This window comes from Megalops cyprinoides, chromosome 4 (assembly GCF_013368585.1).
Source record: "Megalops cyprinoides isolate fMegCyp1 chromosome 4, fMegCyp1.pri, whole genome shotgun sequence".
NCBI lineage: Eukaryota > Metazoa > Chordata > Actinopteri > Elopiformes > Megalopidae > Megalops > Megalops cyprinoides.
In genome coordinates, this window is record NC_050586.1 from 7,043,664 (window position 1) to 7,055,000 (window position 11,337).

Below are 11,337 nucleotides of genomic sequence, written 5' to 3' on the forward strand. Positions count from 1 at the left end.
CACAAATGCAGAGATATTCTTGTACTTCTTTTAAAATACGCGACCTTCCGTCGGGGAACATCTTCTATTTCCCCGACGTCTCTTCATTTAGTTTTGTGGACTTTCTTGTTTTGATAAGCTTTTTCTTTTGTGTGGAGCAAGTGATCACCAACGCTGTTTAACGAGGGGAATCCAGCCCATATATTTAGTGTAGCCGGTGCGAAAAAAAAATTCTCTTCAATATCCCCCAAGATGGCCGCCGATGTGGGATCGATGTTTCAATATTGGAAGAAATTTGATCTACGGCGGCTTCAGGTTAGTGCTATCTTTTACCTTTCGGGAGAATATGAAAATATAGAAGATGCTCCACCGAAAAACGAAACGAAATGTGCTTTTGGGGAGTTTTGGTGACTAAAATCAGCGGTGTTGCATTGATAGATATTAGAAATTGATCCTCTTCTGCCTTTGTTCAGTTCAATCATTGATCAGCGGTGGAGCGACCATAGACCAGCACTGGCGCTCTCTATGCTCCGTGCTCGCTGCTGGGATCAGCGCGGTGATTTGTTTATTTTAATACAATTTGCGGGTCATCTTTTCGCTGCCGATTAGTGGTTTGCAAGAGAATTGAAACTTTTAATGCCTTCCTGAATCTTGCCCTGTGGACTTACTTTTTTCCAGTTAAAAATTATGGTGTTTTAATCGGTGATAATTGTGCGTGACTGTTTGCGTTCGAATCTTCGCCGTCGAGATTGTTTCATCCGTTTTTGTACCGTATTTAATAACCAGATATATTATGATAATGATTATTAGTAAAGACTTTGCAATTGATTGAGCATGGAGTCATGGAAAGTTTGTTAGGGTATGGTTTTTTGCAGAACCATGCGATACTCATGTTGATAAGATAAATGTAAGCAAACTAGCAATGTGTTTATTTGTCCTTTATCATATCTTTATAGTATGTGTGCATAACCTGTGCAGTATATATATTGTGATGTTTAGAGTACATTGTAACCAATATGAAGAGGCTGGTTTACAATGATGTTGAGCTAGAAATCCTGCTTGGTTATAAAAGCTAGGATGTTTGTTTTGCAGCTGACGTCGGAATTCGGCTACACGTTCATAAAAAAGTTTGATATGAGTTTATTTACTGCATTATTTTTGTCCAAGTTATAAATCAACTTTGGGTCAGTCGTTTAAAAGAAAAGCATATTAATTTACTTCGTTGGCAGTTGGAAGTTTTATGTCGCCAGTGCAATCTGCAGAATTTTTTTTTATTAAAATGAACCCCCTTCTCTTCACAATTTATTTTAGTTTTGCACGTTTTCAAAAGCCGTAACGTTAACAACTTTGCGTCTTTGTCAGACAAAACAGTACAATAACGGGTAATCGTTTTATTGCACCTTGTGAAACGCAAACGTTTTTGTCTTTTCACTCCCCCCTTTCTCCCTCTCTCCAGCCGCATTGCGAGCGGTATTCAGGCAAGGACTGTGTAATTGTATTCCCTGCTAATGTTTGTAAATCAGACTTGGGTAGCGCAAGGGCACCGTCTGTGCTGTATGATTGATGTTCTGTAACATGAGGAATGACAAGAGCATGGCAAGCCAGGTCCCGCGGAGAAGCCAGGCGACGGGGAATCAGATCTGTTCTGGGCTGCCTTGTGTGGCCCGCTTGTTATTCAAGCCTCCAAACGGGGTGCTTCTCGGGCAGTCAGAGGAATTCATCGTGTGCGTCGAGCCATTGTTGCGTGGAGCAGCGCCGGGGCTTCATTCACATTCAGCCGGACTGCGAATTCCGAAAGATTGCGCTCGGCAGTGTATCGCGGCGCGGAATATGATTTGAAAGTGGACAGCTGTCGAGGCGCTGAATTACTTATTTGAATTTAAAAATAATTAGTGGGTACGGTCATTTGCCCATCTTTGTGACGATAAACTCGAAAGAAAAAAAAAACGTTGAAGAGCGCAACTAAAACATCGGATTTTGAGACAGGGATGGTGGCTAGCAACGTATGCGTGTGAAATCTTTCGCGCAAATCATGCTCGTCTTTTATTGTTCAACAATAGGTTTTTGCCCTGAGATATAGATACGTGGTGTTCAGCTGTCAGTGCGACGCCGTTGGCCGAAGAAACGTAGCGCCGTGGCTACATTGTAACACTAACAGCCAAAATAATTAATCTCAAAATGTTGACGGTTTGGAAACGCTCAATCACACCTGTTCACATTTGAAACCCGGCATGAGTAAGATTTGTCTTTGGTGGCCCAGGGGCACAGTCCGGCACCATGAAAAAAACAACAACAAAAACAGCTCACCCATTTCCGGGCAAAACCGAAGGGGTGCCATTATGCTCTTTCTGTGTGTCTGTTGTTATCTGTAGTGTCATTGATCTCAACTTCCAGAGAGCCTCAGATGCCAGTGTGAAGGTTGGCTAAATAGCCGCATGGCAGTTTTGTTGATTTAGAACCAGTACCTACAAATTAGGTGGGCTGTTTTTCTACTTTCAAAAAGGCGTAGACCTAGCTAAGTAAAACAGAAGTCAAACATGATGAATGCATTTTATTTTCAAGGGCTGAATGCCAGAGGAAGCCAGATTTTGTGATGGTAGGGCATTTGAATTTGATACTCATGTTTGTTTTTAGCTTGCTAATTGCAGTTGACGTCGCTACAAGGCTGTGGGGTTATCCTGCCACTCTTCTGTCATTACAGATTTTGACAAGCCGTGACATTTAGCTAAGCCCGTTTTTGTGCTAGAAACAAAGCATTAACAGGAAAGTGTTTTTTTTTTTTTTTTTTTTTATAAATCTGAACCAAGACAAAACACACATATGGGTAGCTAACTCAGAAAACTACCTAAATAAGTAGTAAGGTTAGATGGACAAGTAGCTGCGTGAAACCACAATTCTCAGAAATCATAATTGCATGTGCAATTTGCGGCTGTAACAATAATTAAAGCTGAGAAAGTGTAAAGAAATCGTTAGCTTACTGTGTTGTGAAGACCGAATCAGAGTGGGTCAAATTCCGTTTGCCGTGTTCGTTATAAAAATATTTTTAGCACGTACATGTAAGGATACTTTCCCCATTATTCTACACCAAAATTATGACACCGCAGTCCACTGTAATGCTGAAAATAAGATATTAATATGAAACGCAGAGAACGCGCATCTGACAGTACATAGCTGTTTATTGACATTATCAAAATTAATACAGGTGCTACGTAGTTATAAACCAATAACGTAGTCGCAATATGTGCAATTGCTTGATAGCTCAACAAAGAGCAAGATAAAAATCAAAATTAGAACGAAGTGATATTACATTTCCACCTCCACTGACACAGGATAAAAGCATGAAGTGGTTTAGAAGCAGCCCGGTACAGAACATCTGGTCAATAGCGCCTCCTCAAGTGCCCATTCAGTTAGATTTCAGACTGGCTGGTTTTGATGTGTCAGGGACAGTTCCTGTCATTTGATGCAGTGGTCCCATTCACATTTGTTCATTGGAAAAGTGGTCAATTGTTTCACCCTCAGTGCAATGACGTAAGCCTGGAAGCATGCCCTGGTGAAGTGCAGTAATTGAAAGGGTCGGCCCTTACATGGGCAAAGCATGTTGTGGAAGTTCAGATGTCAGGAAGTGTGTGGTGGGAGGTAAATGCAGCACTCCAGTGATTTTTCTAGAGTGTATGTGGTGGGAACAACAATTACAAAATGAAGAGAATTGAAACAGAACATTTTGTTTGGAACTGAAAATTAATGTAGTGTGCTGGTGGTGTACAGAAATGTGGATTGTCTCATCCAGGTTGAACAGCCACATACATGTGTGGGCATGTTGCCCTGATATTTTGGTGCTGCAGCGGAAACATGCTTTTTCCTTAATGTTGAGAACTGTGCCATTATGGTACTTGGATTTCTCTAGAATTGGAGGAAAGGTTAATGTATAAACAGAAATGTATCAACTGCTTAAAAATGTTACTCCGGGATAACTCTGAACTGTGGTTGGAGTGAATTTGAACCTTAGAGTATTTATAAAATTGCAGTATTTTATCATTACTGTTGTCTGTTCATTACATCAATAAATGAATACTTTGTTTTAAAGTCCAAGTTGTGAGATTTATGGCATTCATAATCAGTGCAAATATTAACCTTTTAAAAATATGCCTAAATTTATAATGCTGTATATAGTGGGGAACACTTTCTATAGAGTGTCTGTAAGTAATGACATAAAACCTTCACTTGCAGTACCCTTAATTTTCCTCCCACAGTTTACGTTATTATAAACAAACACCAGTCAACCATTTATAAAACACAGCTGCCAACAGACATACAGTGTAGACTGTCACAGGGTGCCCAGGTGTAATGTGACTTTACCATGACATACCAAATCAGAATGTTGTGGTTGCATCGCTTGTGGTATGGTTTGTGATTCAGTGCACTCTGTGAAATTCTGTGCTGTGTTAGTGTTTTACAAAAGCTTAGGCAGTGCTTGGAAGTGTTGTGTAGGTCTTATTCAGGAGCCTTCACAGAAAGTGTTACTAATGTAATGTGGTTTAGCAGTAAGTTGATCCCAAATGCAACCGAGCTCCCGTTGGAATGGGCAGAAGAGGATCGGATGAAAATGCACAGAGGTACAGGCTCCGCTCCGGGGCTCCAAGTAACACAGTAACACAGTAACTTTCTGTTATTCGACTTACCCGTTGCATTGAGTAACACTATAAATCCTGCTTCCTTCTCTGGCTGCTGCTGCTTCCCATTTTTCCCCCCATGCCAAACAAACAAACGAAAAAATCATACTGTAGACTGTGTCAATGACATCACGGCTTCGGCACAGCATCCCTGTGCCACACAATGCATTGCGCTGAGTTGCAGCGTGGTAAACACTTCTAAATGCCAGGCGGTAAATAATTACTGGACCTGTGATATTCAGTGAGAAGCCGTGTCTTGAGATCAAACAGAGTGGCACACAGATTTTCAGGCTCCTCTGAAAGGCCCTTTTTGCTTTTAACCGCCGAGCACTTAAGTGCCGGCCTGCTCGAGAGCACACCCATTGATATGCTCCTGTAGTCAGTGAGACGTCATCCAGTAGTTGTATTTTTTGGGAAAGAGTTTGGCTCACCAGCTAGTTATTTAAAATTACATTACATTACATTCATTTAGCAGACACTCTTATCCACAGTGACTTCCAGCACAAGAGAACAGAAGCGTATCCATTCAAGCTGAATGAGCAGCAGTGTCAGACCAGGCTAACAGCACTCCCAGACCAGTGAGTGTGAGCATAACACTGTTAAAGCCCTACTGCAAGTTAACTTGTGCTAACCTGACTAGACAGTCTAGAAACTAAGGGAAGCCAAGTACACACACTACCATACATTGCAGCTACTGGATTACAGAATCCAAAACACATTGCGATACTAAAATGTCTGTGGATGCACAACAACCGATAAAATGAGGTGTGCTAACAAAACCACACATTTGGAAGGGGCACAGAGACAGAGACATATAGACAGAGAGAGAGAGAGACAGAGAGAGAGAGGCCTACTTAAAAAAATAGCAGTAGGTCATACTATTTCTGCTGTATATATAGCCACTCAGTCAGAGCCTGATTTAACTACTAGTAACCATGACACTTTTTTGTGTAGTCCTGCAAATATTGAATTCAAACTTCAGGCAAAGCATATTGACGTTGTAAATCACAGGGCGGGGCAGTCCGTGGTGACCTCGGCTGCACACCTCATGCTAAATTTCCGTTCACTTACAATGAAAATGGCCGGGAGAGGCCTCTGCTTGAGAGATGCAAGGAGACACGGGGATGGAGTGTGTGCTGCGTTCATCGTGAATCACACGTACAGCACCGATACAAGGAAGTAATAGAAACACACTCTCCTGACGTCAGCGTGGAAAAGCAGAGCAAACCAACATGAAGGAGATGTACTGGCCACATAGACACAGCACATAGTGTTCAGGCTCCATTAGTGATACCTTGCTTACTTCAGTAACTTTTGAAAACAAGAAGCTCTGAGGGTGTTCTTGTTTTCCATCATCAGACTAAGAAAAAAACCAAAAAGAAAACTTTAATCAGCAAGCTCTTGCCGTAGCTTTCATTTTTCCCCTCTGCAGTTTACATTAAGCATCATAAACAAACACTCGAATGGGCTCACTTGTTTTTGCCTCACTCGTAATTAAGTGCTTTAAGTGAACAAGCCACTTAATGCTGTATCAATGGCAAATGCCTTTGTACATCAAACGAAATCCCGAAGACAAAAACTAATTCCGTTTATGTAGAGCCGCTGTAGTTGTTCCAGGCGACGAGCAGCAAAGATTTCATACATTTGGGAGGTCAACCATCAATTCATCTTTTTTCCCCCTCCTTGGTCTGGAGAACGAGTATCAGCCTTCTTCAGCTTCTTTCCTTTTGTGAGTTTCATTCAAGCTTGTTATGTTAAAAGAGAAGTCAAAGTGAATGATGAATGCCAAGCTGAGCTTGAGTGGGATGTTTTAGATGAGAGTGATACATGGATCAAGGCTTCGCTTGTTGAAGAGGCTCTTTGGGGGTTAGGTTTTCTGTAATATATATATATATATATATATATATATATATATATTTATATATATATATATATATTTTTTTTTTTCTCTTGTGATGTAAAGCGTTAGCCGAGGGCGCTAGGAAGAAAGCGGTCAAATGGTCACGACACGCGGTTGTCCATATCACTGATGTGAAGACTGGTCCTTTCAAAGGCGTCTAAACTTAATAAAATCGTGAGAGGATGCCAAGGATGAATGAGAATATAATATAATATTGATAACTGTGCTATGACTAAATGAAGAGGGAAAAAATGCATTTGATATCTTACCAGACTGCATATTTGGGTTTACTTTTTGAAATTCTCAAGGGATATATGTCATCTCGACGGACTCTTGAATGGCTGCGATTTCTTGTCGTGAATGCTGTGAAGAGTTGGCTAACAAACGGGGACAATGGTGGTGTACAGTGTGGGAATTGTAGCCTGTTCGCCGGTTTCTGTCCTTCAAAGAAATAAGCCTGTCAAGTTTGGTTTAATGCTCTACACTGTGGTCTCCTGTAATATTTTTGGCAAGGACCAACTAATTAGTGTGAACTTGGTGCAGTGTGTGTAACTAAGCACTGTCCCTGTGTTTAATCTGCACGTGCATCGCTCCGTGTAACTTGCAAATGAAACTGCAGATGCCAGCGTTAAACTCAAATTAAATGTTTGACCTCTTAAGTATATAAACTGACAAATATTTCTTTGTTTCCTGCGTTTGGCAGAGCGCTTCTTGAGAGTAACCTGGTGCTAATAGGTGCAAATCAGTGGATGCTAATGTGTCATGTATCTAAAAAGGAAGATAAAATATAATTACACATTGGATTTGTCTGTTTATGTGTGTATATGTATATGTGTGTGTATAATATAATATCAGATTATTAGTGTTGTTGTTAATATTAATTTGTTAGATTGCCTTTTTCCAGTGACTCTAACAGAGTGCTGCTGTGTAAATACACACCCACAAAGCACAACAGAACCCCGTGTGGCCTAGACAACAGCAGATTAGACCTAGGGGGAACATATCCCTCAGTGAACATATCCCTCAAAAAAAATGCCCACCCCTGAAATAGTTCTACAAGGATGGAAAGTGAGCTGTTACACTTACAGTTTGAGAGGTGCCTGGTGTGGAGCGCTCTCCAAAGTTCCCCCTGGTCCTCCTGCAGCCTTGAGCCTCCTGGCCATGGGGTCTCCCTCGACCTGCAGGGGTTACAGGAGCCATCCCGAGGGGGCCTGGGGGGTTCGGGCGGCCTCCCCACGTCGTCCCAGACGCGTCATCAGTGGGGGGAGGGGTCTGCACCCCCACTCCGGCTGATTTATTCGTCTTTTGTTTGTATCGGCTACAGGGAGGGAAAAAGAGGGCGACTGTGTTTGCACACTGTGTAATCAGGTTTCGTTTTCAACCTGTGCTTGTGTGTGAGTGCGTGTATGTGTGTGTGTGTGTGCGTGTGTGTGTGCATGTGCATGTGTGCGTGTTCACATGAGTGTGTGTGTGTGCGTGCGTGCACATGCGCGTGTGTGTATGTGTGTGTGCCTGTGTGTGTGTGTGTAGGTTTATGCTGTGTTCTCATTTAACACCCAGCCCTGGGCTCAGAGCTGGCGGGATCAGATTTTGTTTGTTCGTTTTGTTTTGTTTTTTCCTCCTAATTGTTCTTCATTGCTAGGTGTGCAGAATAGAAAAGTGATTGCTTTTCACCGGGGGGAAAGAGTAACACAGTTTTCGGCATGTTCCTGTGTCCACCAAACTCACAGAGCACATTGAACAACAGAATTTCAATGGCCAAAGTGACGGCCAAAGAAGGCTTAAAAAAATTATTAACCGACAGTCAATTTTAGGGAGCACAGCAGTGCTTGTGTCAGATCAGGAGTGTGTTGTAATCTTGAAATTCCCGTTAAGTCAGTCATTAGACAGCACTGATGCACTAGTACCAGTGCTCACCTTGGAAGACTTACACGTTCAGTTCCTGTGACATTCCTCTCCACCCCAGTCTCCCGTGAAATGGTAACACACATGTAAGTGTTTCAAATCCCGCTAGGTGTTTTTTCTTTTTTTTTTGAGAAAGGAATTATTTCTGGTTTGGAAATTTCCACCAGCCAGATTAAAAAAAAAAAAAAAAAAGTATAAGATGTAGAACAAAGTGAAGGAGTTGAGGTCGTGTGACCTTGGTTCCTGCTGGCCGTTGGTCACATGGCTGTTGCCGTGGTAATCATTCACACCAGCCAGATGGTGTTTCTGTTGGCGCCTGTGGAAAGGACAGGTCAGGAGTATCCAGCCAGGCGATGCTAGCCCCGCACAGATAACTCAGCCAACGGGGAGTTTGCCCACGAGATCGTTTGGCCAGCAGGGGGGGGGGGCAGGACGGTGAGGGGGGGCGGGGGCGCTGCTCTGTGCTGGCTGACCGACAGGTGAGGACAAGCCAGTGGGGGACACCCGCTGCCCAGAAACTCACGCCTGTAAATTCCACAACAGTCCACCCAGACTACTGAAGATGCGTTTCCCGGTGACAGCGATCTCTGTGTGCATGTATGACACACACACACGCTTATCAGCCTCAAAATGAACCTCCCAAAGCTAGGCATGGTAGAAATATTCAGCCCCTGCAGATCAGAGCTAGGCTGGAGATCGGGCCCTGGAAACCCCTTTGCGTTTTCGTTGGGCCGTTGTGTCTCACCGTGGCGGCGGTGCCACAGACCTGGTGAGATGGACCTAACGTCGTGTGCCCGGTGGCAGAGTGCAGGAATAAAAGGGTAAACGGGCGAAAACTGGGGGGGGGGGTCCTGTGTGCACCATTAAACGCATGACACGAGGAAGAGAGAAGGTGATGGAAAGAGAGAGAGATGGGGAGAGGGAGCGATGGAGGCAGGGAGAGACAGAGAGACAGGGGGTAGATGTGTGTTTAATGGAGGTGGAAGGTTGGGGGGGGGGGGGGGTTGGGGGGTTGGGAGGGGGGGCTGCAGGGAGATTTGAAGCCTGCAGTGGTAAGCTCTCCCCGGCCGCCTTGTGCTTCCTTGATTCGCCATTCCCTTTGTCACGCGTCTGCAGGCAGAGCGGGGCCATTACCCTGCGAGACTGGCCGTCGTTCTCTCTCCCTCTTCCTCCCTCTCTCCGTCTCTCTTCCTCCCTCTCTCTTGCACTGTCCGTCTCTCTCTCCCTCTCTCTCTCTCTGTCTCCCTCTCTCTTGCACTGTCCGTCTCTCTCTCCCTCTCTGTCTCTTTCTCTCTCTCTCTCCCTCTCTCTCTCTTTCTCTCTCTCTCTCTCTGTCTCTCTGTCTCCCTCTCTCTTGCACTGTCCGTCTCTCTCTCCCTCTCTCTCTCTTTCTCCCTCTCTCTTGCACTGTCCGTCTCTCTCTCCCTCTCTCTCTCTCTCTCTCTCTCCCTCCCTCTCTCTCTCTTTCGCTCTCTCTCTCCCAGGCAGTGTGGTTTAGATCAGGAGCATGTGCCCCCCGGCTCGTCGTGCCGCGGTTCGCATGGTTTCCGGCCCTCGCATGCCAGCTCTAACTCCATGCGAAGCGACGGTGGTGTTGCCAAAAATCGCGACACGGCTCAGCGGGGCCGCGAGCGCGGCCGCCATCGCCGGCCCTGCTGCGTGTGCTGCTTACCAGCCCCGGCACCACAAAAAAAGCAGGGGGATGAGGCCCCGAGATCTGGCCCCGCGATGGCAAATTGGCTGTGAAAACATGTCCCTATGCTGCTCTCATCCTCTCTGTTACCCAGGGCAGAGTGGACATGAAGGCTCTTTCTGGTATCGTGAGATGCTACAAGCTCCAGGCTCTAATGATTTCTGTCGTCTGTTGGGAGGGGGGACCAAGCCCAGGATGCCCTGTGGAGTGGATTGCGGGGTGGTGGGGGCTGGGGGCTTGGGGGGGGGTTACCCTTTTATTGCCTGGAAAAGCAGCTTTCAATAAGAATTACACCCAGAATGAGGAGAAGTTGAGACTAGTCCGGAAGCAGCCATGGATACCATCAACAACAAACAGCAGGGGCATCCCTGGGAGACCACACAAACAGATGCGACAGAGCCACAGGGCGTGCACAGGGGACTCTGTCTCTCTCTCACACACATACACACACACATCTCCAATGCGATGCGGGGTGGTCGCTGAACTCCACCAGCCTCGCATCAGAGGAGGAGCGTCTCCCTGGGGTCTCCGCTGGCGCCGTGCTTGCTACCGTGGGGACGATGATGAGGGTGGTGGTTCCCTGATGTGTTGTTCCACTCTCGTGGTGACAGACGGCTCCTGACAAGCGCAGGGTCCTCGCTGCCAGACGCCGGAGCCAGGCCCCAGTTGTAGAGGCGGGTTTCCTCTGAACTCGGAAATGTCTGCGTCCCTTCCCAGCTTCACCCTGGCTCTCCTCCCAACTCTCCTGCTCCTGGGAGCCCAGAAAGAAGTCCCACACACGTGCTGCTTCTCCTCTCTAAGGAGGAAACACAGGAGACGGTAGCAAAGATGCACATTGGTGCTAATGCCCAAACGGCGTGTGGTCATATTGACCGCACGGTCGCTTTTTACACACTGTGCACTTCCATCATTCTCTGTGGGCTGTTTGTTTTTTTAGGGGTTGCTGGTGGATGTCTCTGGTTTGCTGCCCTGGATCTCTCTCTCTCTCTTACTCTGTCTCTCTCTCTCTCTCTCTCTCTCTCACGCGCTCAGAGCATTTGAAAACAGCTGTTTGTAGGCCTCTGTGCAGTGGGCCATTTCTGGCTGGCAGAGGAAGCCTTTGACCGGGATGTTTCATTTATGTGAGATGGCATTTGAAATGCCGACAAGCAGCAGCTACTGAGCGCGGCATTACTGAGCATGGTGTGGGC

The 11,337-nt window shown here is 45.5% G+C and overlaps 1 protein-coding gene across 1 annotated transcript in view; it reads left to right on the forward strand.

The window, feature by feature from the left end:
- The first annotated feature begins 231 nt into the window (after positions 1-231).
- The window catches only part of cux2b (cut-like homeobox 2b), a 119,147-nt gene continuing 108,041 nt past the window's right edge, over positions 232-11,337 (forward strand). The window contains exon 1 of the mRNA XM_036526745.1: positions 232-294. Within this exon, the coding sequence (XP_036382638.1) occupies positions 232-294 (63 nt within the window). The remainder of the gene's footprint in view (positions 295-11,337) is intronic.